A 25,878-nucleotide genomic window follows, 5' to 3' on the forward strand; every position below is an offset into this window, starting at 1 on the left:
ACAGTTATAAGAGACAAAGAGGGACATTATATGTTGATAAAAGGTTCAGTAGGGCAAGATGATATAACGATTATAAATAGGTAAGCTTCTATTTGTAGAAACCCAAAATATATGAACGAACAATTGACAGAATTGAAGAGAGAAATAGGCAGTGCTTAAATATCACACTTATAATAACAGATAAAACAATCACACAGCAGATTAAGCAGGAAACAGGATTTGACAATTCTATAAATTAGTTAAAACTAACAGACACACACAGAAGACCCCACTTAACAACAGCAGTGTACACATTCTTTTCAAGTGCACATGGAACATTCCCAGGGATATACCATATGTTAGGCCACAAAGTAAATATCAACAAATTGAAAAAGGTTGAAATTGTACAAAGTATCTTTTCCAATCACAAGGAAATGAAACTAGAAATCAATAACAGGAGGAAAACTGGAAAATTCACAAATATATGAAAGTTAAAACGCTTTTAAACAAACAACAGGTCAAAGGTGAAGTCAGACAGTATCTTGAGACAAATGAAAAGAAAAACACGACATACCAAACTTTATGAGATGCAGTGAAAACAGAGCTAAGAGGAAAATTTAGAGCTGTAAACACATACATTAAAAACAAAGATCTCAAATCAATGACCTACCTGTATAACTTAATGAACTAGAAAAAGAAGACCGAACAACCTAAGCTGAGAGAAGAAAAAAAAAAAATTCTAGAGCAAAGATTTTTAAAAAATGAAGAATTTAGGGGCCGGCCTGGTGGCGCAGCAGTTAAGTACACACGTTCCGCTTCGGTGGCCTGGGGTTCGCTGGCTCAGATCCCAGGTGCACACATGGCTCCGCTTGGCAAGCCATGCTTGGTAGGTATCCCACATATAAAGTGGAGGAAGATGGGCACGGATGTTAGCTCAGGGCCAGTCTTCCTCAGCAAAAAGAGGAGGATTGGCAGCAGTTAACTCAGGGCTAATCTTCCTCAAAAAAAAAAAAAAGAAAGAAATTAAAAATAATAGAGAAAAATCTACAAAACCAAAAATTTTTTCTTTGTAAAGGTCAACAACATTGACAAATATTTAGCTAGAAGGACTAAGACGAAAGAAGACTCAAATTACTAAAATCATAAATAAAAGTAGGGACATTTCTGCTAATTTTATGGAAATGGAAAGGATTATAAGAGAGTATTATGAATAATTGTATGCCAACAAATTGGATAGCCTAAATGAAATGGACAAGCTTCTAGAAACATCCAATCTACACCCAAGAAGAAACAGAAAATTTGAATAGACTTGTAGCTAGTATGAATATTGAATCAGTAATCAAAATCTCCCAACAAAGAAAAGCCAAGGACTAGATAGTTTAACTAAGGAATATTATAAAACATTTAAAGAATAAATAACAATCCTTCTTAAACTCTCCCAAAAAACTGAAGAGTATAGAAGACTTAGTAACTCATTCTGTGAGACCAGCATTATCCTAATACCAAAGCCAGACTAAGACACTACAAGAAAACTACAGATCAATATCCCTTAAAAATATGGATGTAAAAATCCTCAACAAAAGACTAGCGGACAGAACCCAGGAGCTTATTAAAAGGTTTATACACCATGATCAAATGGGATTAACACCAAGACAGGACAAAGATATGAAACATGAAAATCAGTGTAATATATCACATTAAAAGAACGAATGGAGCTACACGATGATTTCAATTGATGCAGAAAAAGCACTTAACAAAATTCAACACCTGTAGTGATAAAAATCACTCAATAAACTAGGAATAGAAGGGCAGTTCCTCAGTCTGACAGAGGCACTATATATACGAAAAACCCACAGCTAGCATTATACTCAGTGGTGAAAAACTGAAAGGTTTTCCTCTAAGATCAGAAACAAAACAAGGAGGCCCATTTTTGCCACTTCTCTTCAACATAGAGGTTTTAGACAGAGCAATTATGGAGGAAAAAGAAAGAGAAGCCATCCCAATTGGAAAGGAGGAAGTAAAATGATCTCTTTTGAGATGATCCACATGAAAAAAGAATCCACACACAAAAATTTGGTTTTGTGTACTTTTCTTTACTGTTTTTATATTCTCCTTTAAAATTTATGCTCTGGCCTTTTATTTCTTCCTTTCTTCTGCCAGCTAGCTTGGTTGCTCTTCTTTTTCTAGTTCCTTAAGGTATACATTGATTTGAAATCTTTGTTTTTAATGTATGTGTTTACAGCTCTAAATTTTTCTGTTAGCACTGCTTTCACTGCATCTCATAAATGTATTCAGCAAAGTTACAGGATAAGACACATAATCCACACCACCAAATTAGTTGTATTTCTATACACTTGCAATGAAAAAAAAATCCCAAAATTAAAAAAAAAATTATAATAGCATCAAAAATAATAACATACTTAGAAGTAAATTTAACCAAGGAGGCAAAAGACTTATACACTGAAAACTACAAAATATTGCTGAAGGAAACTAAAGAAGACAAGACATGGGAAAGATAGCCGATGTTCATGGATTGGAAGAATTTAATATTGTTAATATAACAGTACTGCTCAAAGTGATCTACAGATTCAATGCAATCCCTGTCTTTATACTTTGTATGTCTGTTAGCATAGATTCATAATTATTATTTTATGCATTTGCCTTTTGAATTATATAGGAAAAAGAGAGAAGTTACAAACTAAACCAAAAGTACAATAAAGCAAAGCTGGCTTTTATGAAGTTACCTTTACTAGTGTTCTTTATTTTTCTTGTCTTTGAGTTACTGCCTAATATCCTTTAATTTCAACCTGAAGAACTCTTTTTAACATTTCTCGTAGGGCAGATCTACTGGTAGTAAACTCCCTCACCTTTGAAAAAATCTGATGTCTTAATTTTCCTTCACTTTTGAAGGATAGTTTTGCTGGATATATAATTCTTAGTTTGCAGTCTTTTTCTTTAGGAACTTTAAATATGCCATCCCACTGCCTCCTTGTCTTTGTGGTTTCTGAGAATCAGCTGTCAAGTCTTAATGAGGATATCTTGTGTGTAACTAGTTAATTTTATCTTGCTACTTTCAAAATGATCTCTGTCTTTGAGTTTTAACAATTTGACTTTATTGTAGCTGGCGTGGATTCCTTTGAGTTTTTCCTGCTTGAAGTTTGTTGAACTTCTTGAATGTACGCATTAGCTATAGCTTGCTGCTAAACAAAAAAAGGAAAATCTCTCAAATTTGCCAGCCTCTTAATCAAGCTTTCCTCTGGACAATGAAGTGTTTGAATGGACTCCTGAGTTCCAAAATAGATGCTTCCGATAGTTCTGCTGGCTCTATGGTTGCTTTAGTGGAGGGTGAGATTACTGGAGGTTTCTACTCTGCCGTCATCTTCGACATTATTCCTGCAATTGATTTTTGTGTATTGATCTTGTGCCCTGCAACTGTCTATTGACTTCTTTGTTGATTATATCAGTTTTTGAACATAGACAATCATGTCATTTGGAAATGAAGACAGTTTTACTTCTTCCTTTCCTTGACTTGCTGTCTTTCTGTCTTTTGTTTTTTAAATTCTTTTTGCTTTACTGCTCTATTAGGTGCAATACAATGTTGAATATAACTGTGAGAGCAGACTTCCTTGTCATATTTCTGATCATAGGAGTAAAGCAGTCAGTTTTTAATCTTTAAGTAATCTGTTAACTGTAGGTGTTTTGTAAATGTTCTTAATCAGGTTGAAATTCCTATCAATTCCTATTTTTTGCATTCTTTTTAATAGCTGCGTATATCAGTATCATCCAAGTCATGTTAGCAAATTGCTGCTTAATAGCAGTTTATGTTGCTATCAGCCACATGGGAGAGAGTTCATTTCTTGGCATCTTTGGCAGCATCTGGTATAAAACTTTGGAAAAGTTTTGGGAATGTTATTGTTAAAAATGTTATTTTGTAACCTAGCAATTCCACTCTTGAGATATATATCCAAGAGAATTGAAAACATATGTCTACACAAAAACTTGTACATGAATGCTTGTTTCAGCATTATTCATAATAGCCAAAAAGTGGAAATAACTCAAATGTCCATCAGCTAATCAAAGCATAAGCAAATTGTGGTATCTCCATAAGATACTATTCTGCCATAAAAAGAAATGAAGTACTGTGTGATACATGCTACAACATGGTTGTACCTCGAAAACAGTGTGCTAAGTGAAAGAAGCTAGACACAGAAGACTACAAATTGTGATTCCCTCTATGTGAAATGTCCCAAATAGGCAAATCCATTGAAACAAAGTAAATTAGTGGTTTCCAGGGGCTGGGGGCAGGAGGGAATGGGGAGTGATTGCTAATGGACATGGGCATGAGGTGTTTTTTTTAGGGGTGATGAAAATGTTCCAGAACGTAGATAGTGGAGATGTTTGTGTAACTGTGAATATACTAAAAAACACTGAATGTACACTTTAAAATGGTGAATTTTATGGCATGTAAATTATATTTCAATTAAGAAAAACACCGTGTAAGTAGCTGCACAAACTCATAATGCCTTTGATGTTCCATATAAAGACATCTGGAAGAACAATTATGACAGCAAAGCAATAATTATAACAATTAGGTTTAATGGAGATAATTAAGCCAACTTAAATGAGCATTCTTTCTTTAGAAAAAAGTTTGATTTTATTTTGCCTTTTGTGTATTAATAATATGTAGTTGAAAATTTTCCTGTTACATAAATATCAGTGCATTATTGACACCAGTCCTTTGAGCCCTTGTTTTTTGAGATCTTGGTGTTTTTCTTGCTGATGCTTGTATTCTGCATCTTCCTTGTTTGTTGCAAATTCTCCCCTTTTTCCTTACTGTTGTTTCATGATAGGTTTTCACAGTTTAAGAATTTATGAGGTTCTCTTCAGTCTTTTTTGTTGTTATTGCTTTTCTTTTTTTAAATTCTAGGTCAAAAAGTCCTTCATCTTCCAGAAGTTTTTCTGTGGTATGGCTTTTTAAAATATTTAATTCTTTACTCCGTGTTGACAGATATTTTTGTTTGTTTGAAAATATTTTTTTGTGTGAGTTATGTCGAGTGGGGATTTTTTCTCCCATATTGCTGAACATTTTTTTAACACCATTCACTGAATATTTCTTCTATTTTTTTAAAAAAGCACTTTATATGAGATATTTTCATCTTCCTCAGTTTTTTGGCATAGTCTGAGAAGAATAGATAATAAATTGTCTTGAATGTTTGGTAGAATTCTCCAGAGAAGCCATCTGGTCCTGGAATTTTATTTTTGGGTAGGTTTTTGATTACTGTTTCAGTCTCTTTACTTGTGATTGGTCTGTTTAGCTTCTCTATTTCTTCTTGATTCAGTTTTAGGATGTTGTAAGAGTCTAAGAATTTATCTGTTTCTTCTAGATTGTCCAGGTTCTTGTATAGTTTTTCATAATATTCTCTTATAATCTTTTGCATTTCTGTGATATCCATTGTAATTTCTCCTCTTTCATTTCTAATTTTATTTATTTGAGCCTTCTCTCTTTTTTTCTTATTGAGTCTGGCTAAGGGTTTGTCAATTTGGTTTATCCTCTCAAAGAACCAGCTCCTTGTTTCAGTGATTCTTTTTACAGTTTTTTTTTTGTTTCAATTTCATTTATTTCTGCTGTAATTTTTAGTATTTCCCTCCTTCTGCTGAGTTTGGGCTTTGTTATTCTTATTCTAATTCTGTTAGGGGTAGTTTAAGACTGTTTATTTGAGCTTTTTCTTGTTTATTAATGTGGATCTGTATTGCTGTAAATTTCCCTCTTGGGACCGCTTTTGCTGCATCTCATAAGACTTGATATGGTGTGTTTTCATTCTTGTTTGTCTCCAAATATTTTTTTATTTTTCCCCTTATTTCTTTGATGACCCATTGGTTGTTCAGTAGCGTGTTTTTTTAGTCTCCACATTTTTGTTCCTTTTCCAGCTTTTTTCTTATAGTTGATTTTTAATTTCATGGCATTATGGTCAGAAAAGATAGTAGATATGATTTCAATCTTCTTAAATTTATTGAGGTTTGCCTTGTTTCCCAATACATGGTCTATCCTTGAGAATGTTCCGTGCGCCCTTGAGAAGAATGTGTGTTCTGCTGTTTTGGATGGAGTGCTCTGTATATATCTGTTAAGTTCACCTGGTCTAGTTTTCATTTAAGTCCACTATCTCCTTGTTGCCTTTCTGTCTGGATGATCTATCCATTGATGTAAGTGGGGTGTTGAGGTCCCCTGCTGTTACTGTGTTGTCATTGATATCTCCTTTTAGGTATGTTAATAGTTGCTTTATGTACTTTGGTGCCCCTGTGTTGGGTGCATATTTGCTTATAAATGTTATATCTTCTTGGTGGAGAGTCCCTTTTATCATGATATACTGTCCCTCTATGTCTCTCTTTACCAGTTTTATCTTGAAGTCTACTTTGTCTGATATAAGTATGGCAACACCTGCTTTCTTTGGTTTGCCATTAGCTTGGAGTACTGTCTTCCATCCCTTCACTCTGAGCCTGTGTTTATCTTTAGAGCTGAGATGTGTTTCCTGGAGGCAGCTTATTGTTATGTCTTGCTCTTTAATCCATCCTCCTGCTCTCTGTCTTTTGATTGGAGAATGCAATTCATTTACGTTTAGAATGATCATTGATATATAAGAGTTTAACATTGCCATCTTGTCACACGTTTCCTGGTTCTTCTGCATTTCCTTTGTTTCTTGTCCTGTGTATTTCTGACTACCAATTTGATTAGGTAGTTTTCTCTGTTGGTTTTCTTCATTTTCTTCTTGTCTGTTGTAAATGTCTCTATTCTAATTATTTGTTTAGTGGTTACCCTTAGGTTTGTATAAAAAAATCTCATAGTTGAGATAGTCCATTTTCTGTTAGCCTCTTATTTCCTTAGACTATACTGATTCCATCCATTTCCTCTTCCCCTTCTAAGTTATTTTTGTCGTATCTTTTTCCATCTTGTGTTGTGAGTTTGTGGTTAAAAAGATGAGATCATTTTTGTTTTGTTTCCGTTTTTTGGTCCTTGATGTTAAAGTGTTTACTAATCCGATCTGATAGAGAGCTGCCATTTTCTGATTATTGCCTACCTATTCATCTCCTTTCTCAGGGCCTTATAGCTCTCTTCCTGTTTTGTTTCATTTCACGTATGAGGGCCTTCTTGAGGATTTCTTGTAGGTGGGTCTTGAGGCAATGAACTCCCTTAGCTTTTGTTTATCTGGGAAAGTTTTTATTTCTCCATCATATCTGAAGGAGATTTTTGCTGGATAGAGTATTCCAGGCTGAAAGTTTTGTCTTTCAACATTTTGAATATATCATTCCACTCTCTACTAGCTTGTAAGGTTTCTGCTGAGAAATCCACTGAAAGCCTGATAGAGGTTCCTTTGTAAGTTATTTTCTTCTGCCTTGCTGCCCTTATATTTTCTTTGTCCTTGACTTTTGCCAGTTTCACTACTATATGCCTTGGAGTGGGTCTTTTTACATTGACAAAGTTAGGAGATTTGGAGGCCTCTTTCACATGGATTTCCAGCTCCCTCCCAAGGTTTGGGAAGTTCTCAGCTATTATTTTTTTGAAAAAGCTTTCTGCTCCATTCTCCTTCTCTTCCACCTCTGGAATACCTGTAATCCTTATGTTGCATTTCCTGATTGAGTCAAATATTTCTCCGAGAGCTTCTTCATTTCTTTTTAGTCTTAGTTCTCTCTTCTCCCTCTGAAGCATTTCTATAGTTCTGTCCTCTAACTAGCTGATTCTGTCCTCCATATTGTCAGCTCTGTTGTTTAGGGAATGCAGACTTTTCTTTATTTCATCCATTGTGGTTTTCATCTTGAACAATTCTGATTGGTTTTTCTTTATGATTTCAATCATCTTTGTGAAGAAGCTCTTGAATTCGTTAATTTGTCTTTCTGTGTTTTCTTGTAACTCGTTGAGTTTTTTTATGATACCTGTTTTGAATTCTTTGTCATTTGGGTTATGGATGTCTCTGCCTTCAGAGTTGGTTTCTGGGCACTTGTCACTTTCCTTCTGGTCTGGAGCTTTAATATACCTACTCATACTGCTTGATGGAGTGCATTTTGCTTCCTCATGGTGCTCTTATCTGGTTGCACCTGCCATGTACTGCCACTGGGTGGGGATGGAGCGCTGTGTATTCTGGGCCCAGCATGAACAGGGGCTCCTTAGCTCAGGCCACTGACTGCTTTTCTCTCTGAGCAACTGATTGATGGCAGATCTGGAGCACCGGGCAGGGGGAGGGGTACTCTCCTTCCCCACTGCTTCCCCCACCCTCTGCTTGTCTCTCTGTATGGACCTCTGGGCGATTGCAGGACTGTGCGCTTTCTGTTTTCCCAGCCACCTCTCCCTTTCTTACTGCTCCATGCACCAGGCAATAGTGCGGCTGGAGTGCTGGGCAGGGACAGGGTACCTCGCCTCACCTGCACACTTCACTGCTGCCTCTGCCACACTCTCCATACTGTGCTCCAGGTGATTCCGGGGCTGCGCACTTTCCTGCTGCCAAGTTTTCTGGGTCGTGCTCAAGGCAATCCTGGGGCTGGAGTGCCAGGCAGGGACAGGGCACCTCCCTCTCCTGTGCACTTTCCCCGCCACCACCGCCAAGCTCTCTGGGCCGTGCTCCGGGCGATCCTGGGGCTGTGCAGTTTCCCCACCGCCAAGCTCTCTGGGCCTTGCTCCAGGCGATCCTAGTGCTGCGAACTTTCCCCGCCACTGCTACCACAGTCTCTGCATAGTGCTCTGGCTGATTCTGGGGCTGCGCGCTTTCCCTGCTGCTGCCTCTGCCAAGCTCTCTGGGCCGTGCTCCAGGCGATCCTGGGGCTGGAGTGCCAGGCAGGGACAGGGGCACCTCCATCTCCTGAAGACTTTTCCCTCTGCCAGTGCCACACTCTCCACACGGTGCTCCAGACGATGCTGGGACTGTGCACTTTCTCTGTCGCTGCCGCCAAGCTCTCTGTGCCTTACTCTGGGTGATCCTAGGGCTGTGGACTTTCCCCACTGCTACTACCACACTCTCCGCACTGTGCTGCAGACGATCCTGGGGCTGGAGTACCAGGCAGGGACGGGGCGCCCTTTTCACCTGCACACTTCCTGCTGCCACGGCCAGTCTCTGTCAATGGAGCTCCTGCAGATCAGCTTCCACTTCCTCTGGAGGATCCAGCACCACCACCACCTTCTGGCGTATGGCTGCGTGGGTCTCTCAGACATCTTTTGTGATGTGTATATGTCCTCTCTTGGTGTATGAATGTCCTTTTGGTTGTATCTTAGAGGGGAGAGGCCAAGGGAAGAGCTCACTCTGCCATGATGCTGACATCACCTCTCTTCTTTTATATCTTTAAGAAGTGTTCTGTTTTTTGTTTTCTCTCATTACCTGTGTTGTCTATTTCCTGCAGTTTACCTTTTTTCCTATGCTTATTTTGATCCTTGAATTTTATCTTGGAGATTTTCTGGAAATGTCTGGTGAACCTTGGAAATCACCATTATTAACAACATTAATAAGTACCATTCCAGTCACCATTCTTGACATAAATACAGATAGAAAGATGGATGGATGGATAGAAAAAAAAGTTTTCAAAAAACAGAAAAATTCAGTGCATACTAATTAAAAATATAGAGTAAATTTATGCAAATTTAACATAAAGAAAGGTAAGTGTAAGTGAAGCAGTTGCTGGACTTTAGGTAATGGGTTCTTCACTCAAGAGGCCCTCGTTTCTAAAAGATCCTTCTGAAAGGAAGAGAATTACATTCGTTCCATGTTTCAATTTTAGACAGTATGCATTCAGCTCCTTACTGTAACAGATATGGAAATTTATATCCTACTCCACCCCCAAATATTTTAGTATCGTTTTTACTTTATCAAGGTTTGTAAGTCTGTATTCGGGAGCCATAATTCTCACAGCTGCTTCACCTTAGTTCCATGTTTAGTTGCTTCAGCGCTTGCACTGCTCTTTTACAGTGAGCTTTTTCATTCCTGATTCTTTCGTTTTGTTTCTTCTCTGGTAGGTAGAGTCTATCAGGTAATAGCCTCAAGGAGATGTCATAGGTAATGTTCTTATTTCAGAACATATGTGCCAGTCTACCTTTATATTTGAAGGACAATCCATATAAAATTCTTAAGTCCCACTTTCTTTCTTCAGAACTTTGTAGACCCCCCATGCTGTCGTCTTCTGACAGTGAGGGCCCCCCGCCGGCCCTTTTACCTGTCATCTCCTGTGGCTGGATCTCACTGGGAAGTACATTTTTTGGAAAATCCCTGAAATCTTTCACTTTTACATAGATATCTTTTGGCATTGAATGTTGCTTTGTAGAAGTCTGAGCATGGCCTGATTTTCCCCCTTTTGTAACTAACATTTATGCTGGGATGCTTCTGGAATTTTCTTTATTCGTGAAGTCTAGTCACTGAACTAGCTTAGGTCTTGCTGTCCCATTGTTCTGTAATCCTTTCATCATGGGACAAGATGGGTCTTCAGACCCACGTGTTTAGTTTTTCTTCCTTTTATTTCTGCATGTCTTTTCTGTTGCATTTGTAGCTTTTCTATGAAGCAGCACCGCTTGCTTTGGTCACCTTTCTTCCCCCAGATCCGTGTTGCCATCTTTTCCCTTTCCCTCTGCATCATTGAGACTCTCAAGCCTTGCCTTTCTGTCTGTGCTTAGGTTTCCACCTGTTGTTTTCGTTCCTTGTGGTTTGTGGTGTTTCCACTGGATGTGTAGTGGGGGTTTGGACCTCCATAGTATTCTTCTTTCTCCTCCCCGCTGTCCTCCCCCAGCTGCACAGTCCCAGGGCTCAGGCCTCATGTGCAGGACTCAGCTGCTCCGTATTTTGGCCATCTGATTCCTTGCATCTCCTCCATCCTTGCCTGGTGGTTACGAGTTCGAAGGCTCTAGCCTCCTCATGCCCTCTGCAAACTGCTTGTTGCACACTCTGGTTGGAGATTATCTCAGATTCACCTGGTTATTTCTCCCAAATCAGCTCTATTTGGCCTTCTTTCTTCTGTCTTTGATGATTTTCTTTCCATTATCCCTGCCTGCATTTTTTTAAAGTATTTTTCCTGTGCTGCTCCAAAGCAGTTGCCCACCTCATCCTGTTGACTCCTGTTTTCCTATTCTGATATCAGCACGAGTTCCTGTTGCTCATATTTTCTCGGTGCCATTCTTCATGGCTCCATCCACTGATAAATCTCTATACATTCTTAGGATTTATTTTGTACTTTTTGCCTGAATCCTGTCTTAGAGGTAGTGTGTTCTGTTAGTGTGGCTAATTTTTGTAAGTGACTTTCAATGGTAGATAGTCTATACAGTTGTAATGAAGACTTGAGATTTTGGTTTATTTTTAAAGTATATTTTCCTGATAAGTCTGCTTTTCGTCGTCAATGATGACTTTTTGTAGGAAATGCTGTGGCTGTATTGTTACCAAAGACTAGTGGGCAGTGTTTTGCTTATTTTTTCAGCTTGTAAAATCTGTAGCAACACCAGTTCTCCTGATATTGAGCCATCTTTCCCTTCCCTTCTATTATTTTCTAGTTGCTTAATCTCTTTGTTGTACAGCAAACTCTTAAGATGTGCCAGGCTCTGTTCTAAGTATTTTACACGTATCAGCTTATTTAATCCCTCTCACAACAGCGTCATCATCATGGCAGTCATTATTCCAGAGAGGGGCAGTCACCTCCTCGCAGTGCTAGAGCTGGCATTTGAGCCCAGGCGTCTTGCTCCAGAGTCTGGGCTCTGTCCACTAAGCAAACTCTCAAATATTGAGTGTATCTCATAACATCCTCTCTTTGCTGGAATTCTGAATATGTTATATTTTTCAGGTTTTTCTGTGGAATTTGGAACAATTCTAATTTACACATGTGAGAAGAGTTGCTGGCCTCAAAATCACCAGACTCCCATGGAAGAATTTTGTATTATACAAGAGGACCCAGATGAATTATTATTTAAGTAGTGCATTTCCTTTTATTTGTATAAATTAAATTTTAATGTCCACATTTGTGTGCTTTTACCTCATTTCGACTCACAAGTTATTAACTCTTGATTTTAAGTGTCACCCTTTTTGCTTTCTGGCACGCGTGCTGGGGCTGGAGCCAGGACTTAAGACCTGGCTGTGGGCTGGTTTAACCCTTCCAGGGTCGATGGCCTGTCTCCACAGTGGCAGCTCGGAATGTGGCTGCTCTGTAGCCCACAGGGCCGGTGTTCCCCACACAGGCAGCCTGGTGGTCATTCTCTGAGGGAGCGCAGCTGAAGAGCCGTAAGCAGCCACCAGCCTGTAGTATGCCTGCCGCCTCTGCACTTCACTGCGCTCTCTTGCCATGCCTGGATGCCAACAGATCAAACCACTGGACCTGCTCCAGCTGCTGAGGCTCCCGCCCTGTGACATGAGCTGTTTGGACTTGCCCCGTGTTGCCCCACCCTAGGGTCCCTGCCCTCACCCACTCCCACCTTCTGCCCCTGCAGCATTACGGGAAGGGAGCCCCTTCTCTCTTCTGGACGTTGTCCCTCCATCCAGCTGTCCACCTTTCCAATCTCCCCTGTCTCCATTCAGTTTTTTGTTATCAACCTCTTCCCTTCTGCTACCCCTTCATAATAGCATGAAAACACTCCCCCAAGCTGTGTACAGAGCTGCTCTTTGCCTGCGTAGGCAAGGAGACTGGGTATCAACATTAACAATTGGATTTGCTACTCTAGTAAGTGACACATTAGGTCCCTATTATAATGAGATGGGGTTTTCCTTCTGGGCACTGTGTGAGTGGTGAGAACCTACCTGATCCTCCCACCCTGGGGACCCTGAGGGAAGGGGACTGGCTGCGTAGAAACTGAAGGTGCTGGTCAGTGAGGTTCCATGTCCACTGGATTTGAGGGGCCCAAACTGAGCATAGCCCTGCTGAGAGAGGTGTTGATTCCTCCTTTCTCTGTCTTGCTGGAGAATTGACCACCAGTTCCCCTGTGGCACTTCTTCTCTGGGCAGAGAATGCCTCAGACTGGCAGACAACTTACTCCAACTGGAGCAGAAAACAGACTGCTCAGATTTACAGGTACATTACTTTGGATTTGTTTAAATGGCCAGAGAGTACCCTCCTTTGATGAGAGGATGGAGCAAAATTGTTGCATTAGAGTTTGTTTTTCCAGATCAGAAGCTGATACAGGGGCCAGGCTGGTGGCATAGTGCTTAAGTTCACATGCTCTGCTTCAGCGGCCTGAGGTTCACAGGTTCAGATCCTGGGCACAGACCTGGTACTGCTGGTCAAGTCACGCTGTGGCAGTATCCCACGTAAACTAGAGGAAGATTGGGACAGATGTTAGCTCAGGGATAGTCTTCCTCAAGCAAAAAGAGGAAGATTGGCAACAGATGTTAGCTCAGGGCTAATCGTACACACACAAACACACAAAAGTATTTATTTAGGGCCTGGCCTGGTGGCGCAGCAGTTAAATTTGCACGTTCCGCTTCTCAGCGGCCCGGGGTTCGCCAGTTTGGATCCCAGGTGCGGTCATGGCACCGCTTGGCACGCCATGCTGTGGTAGGCGTCCACGTAGAAAGTAGAGGAAGACGGGCATGGATGTTCGCTCAGGGCCAGTCTTCCTCAGCAAAAAGAGGAGGATTGGCAGCAGTTAGCTCAGGGCTAATCTTCCTCAAAAAAAAAAAAATGCCATGCTGAGGCAGCGTTCCACATAGCAGAGCCAGAAGGACCGACAACTAGAATATACAACTATGTACTAGGGGGCTTTGGGGAGAAGAAGAAAGAAAGATTGGCAACAGATGTTAGCTCATGTGCCAATCTTAAAAAAAAAAAAGTTGATGTAGACATTTTCAGATACCCAAGCTAGGTGTCATGTTTTTGACTTTTAGAAGGAGACAGACTTCTCGTGCTTCCAACCAAACATTCTTAAATCTGATTAAACACACTTGCATCAGGTCTTATCTAAATAGAATACAGATTAGCAGGGGCATTCCCGTGAAATATGTTTGCAACATATATTGTTAAGGAATCCAAATAAAATAAGTCTGCTGTGAGCCTACTTAAATGTAAAACTCTGCATGTTGCTGTGTACAAGATGTAGATCTAGAAAGACAAAGGCCAGCAAGGCCCTGAGGAGTTGATTTAGGTGTGTGGTGTGAGTGGGGCTTTCAGTTCTTTCTTCCTGCACTTGTATCTTACTTGAGTTTCTTAAGGTGGGCCAGCATTTTATACACTTTATAAACACTGAAACTGAGGCATAAGAGTTTATTTGAAAAAAAAAAAAAAAAGAGTTTATTTGAGCAAGAATCAATTGGAATCAGGCAGCATCCGAACTGGCAGGTGAAAAGGAGCTCCAAGGAGCTGTACAAAATGAAGGACTTGTAGGCAGAGGGCGCAGGAACAAGAAAGTTAAAATGGCAAAAAAGGGGGTTGGTTATTGCAAGGTTAGTTTCCTTTAGGGGATGGCAGGGGTCCATCAGGCAGATGACCTAATGTGCTGATCAGGTGATTCCTGACTGACTGGTTTAAGGTTCCGTTTCTGGGAGAGCTGAAAGTGTAATAAAGTCTCAGCTTGGAGATTTGGAACTTAGCGTAGGCATATTGTCTTGCTTTTAGCAACACACAAAGAAAAGCAAAGCCTTATAGTTAGGGGTCCAGCCCAGCTGAGGCAAGGGGAAGAGAAGGGAGGCAGGTGAAGCCAAGGAAGGTGGCTCCTGTCCCCTGAGTGTCTAGAGAGAAGGAAGGTCAGCCTCCTGTGAAGGGCCTCTGTTAAATTTAGCTGCCAGCAGGGGGCGTAGTTGTGAAAGCCAGGCCAATAGGAGGGAAGCAAGATCAGCACCCCAGAGTTGGTAAAAGCACTATGCAGGGGTGCCCTCCAACCCTGTTGGGTGCTCTGGCCCTTCACCTCATGCATCAGCCCAGCAGCCTGAGCACTCCTCAGAGACCTCCTTGGTGTGGTTGTTGAACCAAGCAGCTGATGAGAGACCACAGAAGTCACAAGCATTTTCCTATGTTCTCCATCTTTTCCCTTTTTCTTCTAATAATTTTTTTTTAAAGATTTTACATCTCCTTTTTCTCCCTAAAGCCTTCCTGGTACATCATTGTATATTTTTTAGTTGTGGGTCCCTCTCGTTGAGGTATGTGGGACACTACCTCAGCATGGCTTGATGAGCCGTGCCATGTCCATACCCAGGATCCAAACCAGCGAAACCCTGGGCCACCAAAGTAGAGCGCACAAACTAACCACTCAGCCACGGGGCCCGCCCCTAATAATTTTTTTTTTAGTTTAAAATTAACATTTTCCTTGAGGAGCATGAGCATCTGAGAAATATGGAAAAGTTTAAAGAAGAAATAAAAATTACCCACAATTCTGATACCAGCTCATCACAAGGTTGACACAAGGGAAGCCACATTGTAGAAAAGAAACCATATTGAAACTTTAAATGACCTCTGACTAACTAGCCCAGACATGCTCTGTAGATTAGATTTTGTGGCCCTTCCCAGTTGCTTTAAGATGATAACTTTGTTCTTTTGAGTTCTTTAGGAATGTGATGTCCCCAGGCAGAGCATCTATGCTGATAGCTATCATCAATGACAGCTGAAAGATCAGGATGTTGCTCCATTCTCTGATGCATACCCAGTAAAACAAAAGACTATCAGGAACTGGGACCAGATGTCTGGCCCCATGCAGAGACCAGCTGCCTCCCCCACCTGGAGACAAGCCCATATACAACTGGCCTGTAGTGGTTTGGGAAGATGGTTCTTTCCGACGTGAGTAAGCCATCTTCCCTCTTGCTAGCAAGGTGTAATAAAGTCCTTTCTCTCCTACCACTTTGCCTCCTCACTATTGGCATGTCTTTTGGCGGGCAGATGACCCACATTGGGCAGTAACAATTCCACCACACATAGGTGCACAAAAATGTTAACTGTAGTTATTTTCTTCCTTTTTTAAAATATTTTTTGTTTTTACAAAATTTAATCAATTAAATGGTTTTGTATCTTTTTCATTTGACATTATTGTGTGAGCATTTCCCCCATCAATATTTTCCCACAACATAATTTGTAACTGCCGTAAAGTATTTTTTAAAAATGTGCACAGGGCTGGCCCGCTGGCTGAGTGGTTGGGTTCATGTGCTCCACTTTGGCGGCCCAGGGTTTCACCAGTTTGAATCCTGAGCACAGACATGGCACCGCTTGACAGGCCACGCTGAGGTGGCATCCCACATGCCACAACTAGAAGGACCTACAACTAAAAATACACAACTATGTGCCGGGGGGCTTCGGGAGAAAAAGGAAAAAAATAAAATCTTAAAAAAAAAATGTTCTTCAAAAATGTGATACAATTTTGGGCAGTTTGTTTTTTTCATTTTTTGTTCTTGTGATGAACATCTCTTTGGCTAAACCTTTTTTTTTTTTAATCAGTGGTAACTGCTATAGGATAAATTCCTAGAATTGGAATGAATGAGTCAAAAAGCGATGCACGATTTTAGGGTTTTTGAAATCATACTGCAAAATTACCCTCTAGAAAGCTTTGCTTTAGCATCCTTACCTGTGGTGTATAGGAGTGCTTGTTTTCCTATCGTTTGTGAACAGTGTTACACTTGTTCCTTTTAGTGGTTTAATGGCTGAAAATAATTTGAATACCATTTTGCATGTATTTGATATCACTTTAATATGCTTATTGATCATATCGTCCATCTTTGTACATGCTTATTTGCATCCTTTGCCTCTATTTTTAGTTTGGTTGACATTTGTTTTCTTAATTTGTCAGAGCTCTTTACATATAGGGACATCTATTTTCTAACATACAGTGAGTCTTGCCTGGGAATTCGAACCCCAAGCTAAAAGGCTACCCTTACGCTTCTTAGGCGGGATAGCGGGTCTGCGCGCGCCGCTGAGAAGCCAGACCTGGCTGGAGCGCGGCCAGAGGTGCGAGCCGCCTCTCACCCGCACCCAGCCGGCGACCCGCCCGGTCCCCTCCGCGGGCGAGGCCCGCCCGACGCCGGCCGGGGGCGCAGTGCGCAGGAACGGAAGCCGGGCCGCCCCTCCCCCACCCGCTTCCGGCCGCGGCTCGCTTCTCCCGCCTCCGCCTCCGCCGCGGCTCGTGGTCGTCCCGCCATGGCACTGTCGCGGGGGCTGCCCCGGGAGCTGGCCGAGGCCGTGGCCGGCGGCCGGGTGCTGGTGGTGGGCGCGGGCGGCATCGGCTGCGAGCTCCTCAAGAACCTCGTGCTCACCGGCTTCTCCCACATCGACCTGGTGAGCGCCGGGCGTGCGCGCGGCTGAATGGCGGGCCGTGGTGCCGGGGCCCGGAGCGGGGCGCCGGAGTCGGGGGCGGCGGCAGGCCGAGAGGCCCGGGGGCGTGGTGCCCGCCGCGAGGGGGCCCCTCGGCGCGGCCCGAGCGCGCCTCGCCGCGCGCCGGACTCCACGGAGGCCGCGGGCCCGGGTCTTCCGGGCGTCCGGCGGCGGGCCGCCCCCCGCCTCCGGCAGCGCCGATTTGTGGCGGTTCTGGGGTGTGGACGCGCGCGGCCTCGTGTCTTTTTGCTTCGGGGCAGTTCCCCAGCTTCCCGGGAGGCAGGGTGACTGTTGGAATCCCTCGTGGATGTTGTGACTGTTCCATTCGAGGTCCCCTTAATTCGGAATAATGCTCCAGAGCAGCGGGTGGCGGCGGCAGCCGGTACCCACCGAGCGCTCGTGCCGAGCCCGCGCCGTCCGGGCGGTTGCCTCGCGTTGGCGCGTTGAGCCTTCGCTGCCACTGCGAGGATGCGGACGCTGTTTTCATCCCGTTATGTTTTTAACAGATGAGAAGAATGTGAGATGCGCTGGGGTTTAGTAACTTACCTTGGGTCACGAAGCAAGTGGCAGGACTCCTTTGGGGCTCCCGCTCTTCTTTCTGGGTGCGATCGCCGTGGCTGTCGTTGTCACTGTAGATAGTACACACGCTTATTTCGTTAAAGATGTTGGCTAGGATTTTAGCTTCTGCATTGATGTACAGTGACTGGAAGCCACGGTAATTTTAAGTCAAGTTATTTCTAAACTTTTTGGAAGTTGGAGATGTTACCTAGAAATTGGATGTGAGTGTAAAGTGTCTTAAGGTGTAGTGGGAACATGAAAAATACAGTAGAGGTGGCCGGCAGAACGAGTGAATGAGTGACTGCGGGGAACAGAATTTACACATTTTCCCTTTGACTTTTGTAGAGTTAGTCTTCCCATCCAGATCCGTACAAGTCCAAATATGATTGTGCCTTAGCTGGTAACTACTGATAGGTCTTTAAAAGAGCCATTTCCTAATAGACAAGACAGTGAATTTGGGCACCTGAAAAATAAATGCTGATCCTTTATTAGGTTTAATTTTTGTAGTAAATTTAGAAAGTACAAGTAAAAAACGTTTAGGTGGTTATATGCTTTGATGATTTTCACAGATTACAACCAAAATCATTAGGATGTTTCACAATTAGAACATTTGATTACTCTTCATCTAAATTTATTGAAATGGAATGAAAGTGGCTTTAGTTATTATTATTTTCTTTTATATTTACTTTTAAGCAGCAATTTGGGTAAGACTTAAAACATGACACTTTTTAACCTTGTATAGAAGTTTCCCTTCACAACCCTCAAGTAATAATCGTAAATGAAACTCTGTACGGGTAAGGACTTTCGAATTAAAGATAGCAGCAAGTGAATTACGTAAGGAATTATGTAATGCACTTTCAATAAATACGCATAATTTTATGCCATCTAAGGAATTTCCTAACATATTTGCTGGGATGATTAAACATCGAAAAATGTATCCTTTCTAAAATGTTTTTGAGAAAATTATCTCAGATTACATCTTGGGTATTTTTAAAATATGCATTAAATCATTTTTTATCAATTTAACAATTTTGGTATTGGTCGAAAAGCATCTTCTCCACAAATGTAGCACATGTCAAAAGTTCTGGGTTAACGGATGCTGAGGATAGTGATACTGCTCAAACATACTAGAAAAATTGTGGTTTATTTTGGATTTATGCGTTTGTAGATTGATCTGGATACTATTGATGTCAGCAACCTCAACAGGCAGTTCTTGTTTCAAAAGAAACATGTTGGAAGATCAAAGGCCCAGGTAACTGTATTTCTCCTACCATTTCTCTTTATCGATTCAGTTATATTTCCACTCTTTGGTGGATCTTTTATTTATGGTATCAGATTAATTTGGACTCAGTAGGAGGGAGAATATGGGGGAAGCTATCTCCTTTTAGCTGAGGGGTGTGAAGAATAAAGATATGTTGAATAAAGGGCTAAAATGGAAGTGTTCTACCCAATCCTGTAGTGGTGTCCCCTGCGTGTGTACATTTCTGATTGTTTACTTACGATTAGCCTTGTGATCCTTGGCTAGGGGTTGACTGCTCCTATATTTGGGGGCAAGAGAAGCTACAGCCTATGCAGTTGTCCCTTAAGAAGACAGCTTCCCCTGAGGTTCTAGACACCTGGACCTTTCTTTAGTTGTTTGGTTCCCTGAATCCATCGTAATTCAGGGTTTAAAACATCTCTTCCCTTTGCCTTTCTCCTAGCCTTTTTGGCAAACTCCCACTCTTTTCTCTTTTTAGTTTTCAAATTTTGGCTCCGTTCTCGAAGAGTACTTTCCTAAACCTCTTAGACTAAATCAGATCTTCCTCTCAAAACAACCTCTACTTTTTCTGTGTATCATTTATCATGGTTTATAGTTCCATTTATCTAGGAGGTTATTTGGTTACTATCTCTGTTGCTTACCAAGTGCCTTATATACAGATCCTGGTAGAAGAGGCTCAGTAAATATTCGTTGAATGAATGACACTTGGTTACTACGTTTTCTATTTGTGTAGAAGTGTATATGGGAGGGTGTGGTTCCCCAGTTTATAAATATGTGTATATAGCTTAATCTTAATGAAATTTTTTGTCACATTTTTGTTTTAGTTTTTAATATAAATAAGACATTATGTAAGTAGGTGAAACAATTGTTGTCTGCCATAAAAACATTTCAAATACAGATAGAAATGTTGTAGTAATTTAGTATATTAGTAATTTAGTGTTGTTTGTTTTTCCAGGTTGCCAAAGAAAGTGTACTGCAGTTTTACCCGAAAGCTAATATCATAGCCTACCATGACAGCATCATGAAGTATGCTCTGATTATTGTGTTGCAAAATTGTGTTTGCTGTGGATTTTTAATTAAACCTTTAAAGTATAAGATATTTTTATTAGCCAAATATATGAGCTCAAAGTCATTCTGTTTTCTTAAAATGATTTTTCTAGAATAATTAAAATGTGGTAGGTTTGCCCACGTAGGTTAAGTGGTATTCTTTTACAGTTTATATGTGATTTGAATGATTTAGATAAGAGGTGAGGTATTTTAATACTTTCAGTAAATAAGCTACAGTCATGCGTTGCTTAATGACAGGACACATTCTGAGAAACGTGTTGTTAGCTGATTTCATCCTTGTGCTAACATCATAGAGTATACTGAAGGGGAACAAAATTTCCCACCCCAAATTGTATCACTTAAACATGAAGACTATTTTAGGCTGATTATTTTTCAGAAACAAAAGACTCGTTCTTGTTACCTCCCCCTTAACTGCCTAAAATAATGCAGATACAAAAACCTGTCTCAGGGAGCCACCTGTCACCTTAGCGCGACATAAACTAGGTGGTAGACAGGGCGGAGCCTGGAAAAGCCTGTTTGTTTGGCTCTGCACCGTGTTCTTCTGTTTCTCTGTGGCCAGACAAGCTCTTATTTTCCAACCATTTGCTCCTTTTCATCTACCTGTCAGTTGCCTGCCTTCTTTTGAAGTCCCTGATTCTTCCCACCCTCAACATGTTTTTTAGCTGAGGATGGTATTTAAGGTGAGGGCTTCAGCCATTTTGGTGAGTTACTTGGTTTTCCTAGGTTTCTTCCATGTATACATTTTATTAAACTTTTGTTTGTTTTTCTCCTGTTAATCTGTCATGTCAGTTTAATTTTTGGATCAGCCAGAAGAACCTAGAAAGGTAGAGGAAAATTTCTTCCTCCTCTACAGTGTTTAGTCAAACCTAGGTAGTATAGTCTACTACACAGCTAGGCTATATGGTGCTAATCTCAGGAGACCACTGTTGTATATGCGGCCTGTCATTGGCCAGGCGTCATTATGTGGTGCATGACTGTACTTGGAAACTTATAAAGGACCTTATATTCTTGTTTTAAACTAAAAGATATTGTAAACTATGAAAAATCCTTATATGTGATGATTCAGACTTTTCTAAATATATTGCTCTCATTCTCATCGATTTCAGCTGTGGCCTTTTTTAGTTTAAAAAGCTCCCTCCAGAAGTAATTTATTAGGAGCTTCTGTAGTATAACACTGAGAATTGTGATGGGGCAGTAGTTTTGACAGTACATAAATACGCTCTGATCTCAGTCAAGATAAATGAGTAAATATATAATTTTGGAGGTGTTGGGGCAAAAGAGCCCTGGGCCTAAATTATCCTTTATCTGTAGTTGTTGTCTAGTTCACAAGTAAATGGTATTGAAAATGATGAGTTTTTGTTTGAGGTCTGGAATTAGAGAAAGTCTTACACTTTTTTAGGGAGTTTGTATCTCCAGCTTCCTTTTTATTCTCTGGATGTTTGCTCTACAAGCCTGTCTGTAGCCCTACAACCTCCTTACCCTGTGTTGCTTTCCCAGTGCTGCTAAAAGCAGGGACCCTAGGGGCCTGAACCCTGGCTGATCCTGACCATGTGAGGTGAGGCTGGAGGCCAGGCAGATCCTGGGAATGTGTTCTTTGTATGTTCCCAGGCACTTGCTGCCTGGAGGCGGCCTGGTGGGACTAGTGCCATCTTTCTGCCAGTTTGAGATTCCGTTCTTGTGCCCTAGGTAGCTGGCCAAAAAGGATGTGTAGTCCCTCATAGGAATTAGGAGGAAATAATTTCTTCAAGATCTACCTATGGTGTTTGGAAGAAGTCAGCCCTATCTATATGGTAGAGACCCCAAATAGCAATTATTTTTGCACCATTACTATAATATGCTTTTTAGAACCCTGTATTATACTGTGAAGATCATGTGTAAGGCCAGTTGTTTTGGTGACCTTTTTTTGTTTTACTTTGTAGCCCTGACTATAATGTGGAATTTTTTCGACAATTTATATTGGTTATGAATGCTTTAGATAACAGAGGTGAGATAATTTTAATACTTTTAATTTCTAAGTATTTCCTTTCCTCCATAACAAGGCTGTTTACACATTTAGTATTAATTAAAATATTTCCTTATTATTTAGAACTTAAAGACCTAAAGGGAACTAAGATCAGATTTAAAGCTTGCCAATTAATTGTAATTTTAACTAGAACTGGTTCCAGGAAGGAATTTAGCTATCATAGACTTTGTTATTTCTCCAAAAGGTGTGAATATAGGGCAAGTTAAAGTTGCTAAAGAGGATGACTACATAGGGTGTGTGCATGTGTGTATGCTTCAGGTTAGCCCAGCACTTCAACACAATGTGCCTCCTTCGTTTATGTGGAAATCTAAGAAATACCGATGCCCAGATCTCACCCAATGCCAATTCAATCAGATTCTGTGAATGGGGCCTGGGCATCATCATATGTTTTCAGAGGTCCCAGCGGATTCTAAAGTAAAACGTGCTGAAAACCACTGTTCTGAGAGTGAGGCAACAGGACGCCAGAGTTAGTGTAGAAGCCCTGGCTCTTTAATTACGTTAGGTGTATCTGGTGCCATGAGGTATCAGGCTGGGTTCTAGTAGATGTACACATTTTAGACTGTTTAAGCTTTTTACTAGATAGGGTGATGTTTCATTTAATCAAGTATTGTGTAGCCAGTCATTGTTAACAAATCTGTTTGTCTGGAATGTGGGGGTGAAAATAATAATATTCCTTGCCTGTAATTACTTCCACATGTAAAAATAGATCTGTCAAGTGAGTTTGTAACAATTTTGGACCAGAAATACCAGAAGAAAAAATACACAAAGTAGCATGAGAAAGGGTCAGAATGACTCTTTTAACTGTACTTAGATTTTTTTCCCTTAGCTTTAAACTACCTTAATATTTCCAAGTTGATATTCCACATTCTCCATTTACTTCCATGTATTACTTGCTAATTATATTAGAATGATTGCAAGTTAAGGGCCTAGAACACATTGAAACAATGTTTTAGCCAAGGTTAATAAAGTAGGCAAAGCAATAGAAGAGGAAGATGGCACTTTGGGATTAAAAATTATGTATGGGGTGCTTTTCCTGGAGTGAGTTTGTGATAGAAATTTCTTAATGTTTGAAATTTTGCTAGTGAATGTCTGTTAACAGTTGTAGTACTCTAATCATAGCTATAAGAAAATTGAACATAAAATAAAAACAGTAAGAAATAGTTTGGGTAAGTGTCATCCTAATAAAAGGTAACTAATTTATTTTTTTTCCTTCATAAACTCCTGCTAACTACTATTTTTCTTCCAGCTGCCCGCAACCACGTTAATAGGATGTGTCTGGCAGCTGGTGTCCCTCTTATTGAGAGTGGAACTGCTGGTTATCTTGGGCAAGTGACTACTATCAAAAAGGTAAAGAAAGTTTTTTTACTTCCCAAATATTTATTTGGGACCTTAAGGAGAGAAGAAGTAAACTTTGAATTTATATGATATGGGCTGGTCCGCATCTAAGACGTAAGGATTTTTGTGCCCCTGTAAAACTTAAGATGCTGTAAAGGTCCCCAAAAGAGTGTAGGCAGAGATCTTTTTGCTCTGTGCTGCTTTGTTTCACTTAGCTTGTGTGTTAAAATCCTGAGACTGGTAAGCATAATAAACTTGGCTTTTAAAAGTCTTTGTGGCCATCAGACTATGTGTCATGCTGTAGTTGATATATGGTAAACCAGAGGTCTGAAAAGCTACTTTTTGTCTAAAGATATCTGGATTTATAGATCTAAAGAGGACTTTGAAAAAAAGTTGCAGTATATTTGTGAAATATTTCAAACATTTAGATAAAACTAGAGAATAAGAGAGCAAATACCTGTGAACGCATAACCCAGTTTTATAAAATCTCAGCATTGTGATTCATTCGCTGTTCATATCTTTTTTCTTTTAGTTCTTTTAAGAAATTAAACGTAGATACATATGAAACATCATTTTGCAGGTTTTGAAACTAAAAGGAATTATACACTACTTAAAATATGGTAATTTTGTCCGCTATTTGGCAGTTTATCCTTGTTGAGAATTGTGGCTCTACTTCATTTGTATTAACTGTTAAATATTACTCTTAGAAGCTTATTTTGTATCATTCAGTAAAGACTGTTGTAAATATCAATGTGTACTAAATTTAGTTAAATCGGTGGGGCCTTCAGGATATGTTGATAGGTCAAGGCAGTAGTTCTTTTTTTTTTTCCACTGTGATATGAGGGATGACTGCTGTATGGCTGTCCCCAGGAAAGCGTATTGGAAGGACCCTAGAAATGGCTTTAGGGAGAAAACCCTGGATCTTTTGTAATTTACATTAACGCATTATTTGTAGGTTTTTATTCTTTAACCATTGTTGGAAAGATATTACTCATACCATGATCCTAAGGCACTAGTATGTATTACGACTGAGGTTGAGAATTGCTCAGATGAAGAATGTTCATTTGATGGTTTTGAAAAATTGTCTCAGATGCCATAGACTTCTGGGGATTCCTTACAGTGTAACTTTAAATGTAATCCTATGTATTAAAAGAAGAAGAAGAATATTTGGTTTGGTAATACCTAGGATTTTTCCATGTGTCTAGGTAGCTCTCGAAATTAATACTTCTAGTTCACTTAATTTATTTGGCTTCTTGTAAGTGATGTTCCCTGGACCAGGAGCCAGGAGTTCTGGCTTAGCTTTAGTTGTGACTGTGGTGGTTCAGTTAGCTGTGATGTTACAGTTCTTTATCTGTAAAGTAACAATTTTGGAGTCACTAATACTTCAAAATTTTCTTCACAGTATGAAACCCAGTTGGAATGTAGATGAATTAATGTTTATGATTATATTGCCTTATAACGTTGAAAACCATCATGGGATAAATGTTTTTCTCGTATCCTGACTTTGTAGGGTGTGACTGAGTGCTATGAGTGTCATCCCAAGCCGACCCAGAGAACTTTTCCTGGCTGTACAATTCGTAACACGCCTTCAGAACCTATCCATTGCATCGTTTGGGCAAAGTATTTGTTCAAGTAAGAGTATATGTATTTCTGCATATATTTTCAGTACTGATGATGGAAAATGGGGATCATGTTTTATTTAAATACCGTGGAGAAATTGTGCTTAGGATGATTGTTATTTTAAATATGGTAAAGGGACACTTCAGTAGCTTTCTTGTGATATTTCTTGGGTTAAATTAAATTCAGCCAACATTCATTACATGCCTGTTAGATGCCGTGGATTATTTAGAAGGCTTAGTTTGATAACAGAGACAGGCATGTAACTAAATGAATGCAAATCTATATATTTGGAAATATAAAAACATACTTATAGATAACTCATTGGTTAAAAAAATCATAATGAAAGTTAACGATAATTTGTAACGATAGATGTGAAACTTGTAGGGTGCATCAAATGTGGTAGTTGGAAGAAAGTTATAGGCTTACACACGTGAAGAAAGGTGAACATTAATGAGCTAAAGATCCAACTCACGTTAGAAAAAGAACAACAGAATAAACTCAAAAAAATTAAAAGGAAGCATATAATTAAGGTACAAGCGAAAAAAATTTGCACGTTTGATCTTGAAAAGGAGAGGAGAGAGAAATAACTAAATGGAGAATGTAATCTCAGCACAGATTAGAATGATAAGAAAAAAAATTTAATGATCCAGTTCATTAAACTGACTCGAAATAGGAAGCTCGACTAGCTCTTTGCCTTAGGGAAATTTAATCAATGGTTTAAATTCTTCTGATTAATACACCAAACCTATAGCTAACGAGTGGTGAAGGTCCATGCCTGGGATCTGAACTCATAAACCCACGCCACCAA

General features: G+C 40.3%; 2 protein-coding genes across 3 annotated transcripts in view; both read left to right on the forward strand.

The window, feature by feature from the left end:
* PDCD2L (programmed cell death 2 like) overlaps window positions 1-11,949 on the forward strand; it is a 28,236-nt gene extending 16,287 nt beyond the window's left edge. For both annotated transcript variants that reach the window (XM_014838177.3, XM_014838178.3), the window contains exon 7: window positions 11,776-11,949. In XM_014838177.3, coding sequence (XP_014693663.1) covers window positions 11,776-11,906 — 131 coding nt within the window. In that variant the 3' untranslated portion in view covers window positions 11,907-11,949. The remainder of the gene's footprint in view (window positions 1-11,775) is intronic.
* A 4,862-nt stretch (window positions 11,950-16,811) lies between these two features.
* UBA2 (ubiquitin like modifier activating enzyme 2) overlaps window positions 16,812-25,878 on the forward strand; it is a 36,701-nt gene continuing 27,634 nt past the window's right edge. Inside the window, exons 1-6 of the mRNA XM_014838181.3 lie at window positions 16,812-17,172; window positions 18,935-19,018; window positions 19,980-20,050; window positions 22,012-22,076; window positions 23,362-23,462; window positions 24,961-25,082. Coding sequence (XP_014693667.2) covers window positions 17,035-17,172; window positions 18,935-19,018; window positions 19,980-20,050; window positions 22,012-22,076; window positions 23,362-23,462; window positions 24,961-25,082 — 581 coding nt within the window. The 5' untranslated portion in view covers window positions 16,812-17,034. The remainder of the gene's footprint in view (window positions 17,173-18,934; window positions 19,019-19,979; window positions 20,051-22,011; window positions 22,077-23,361; window positions 23,463-24,960; window positions 25,083-25,878) is intronic.

Source organism: Equus asinus, chromosome 26 (assembly GCF_041296235.1).
Source record: "Equus asinus isolate D_3611 breed Donkey chromosome 26, EquAss-T2T_v2, whole genome shotgun sequence".
NCBI classification, from domain to species: Eukaryota; Metazoa; Chordata; class Mammalia; order Perissodactyla; family Equidae; genus Equus; species Equus asinus.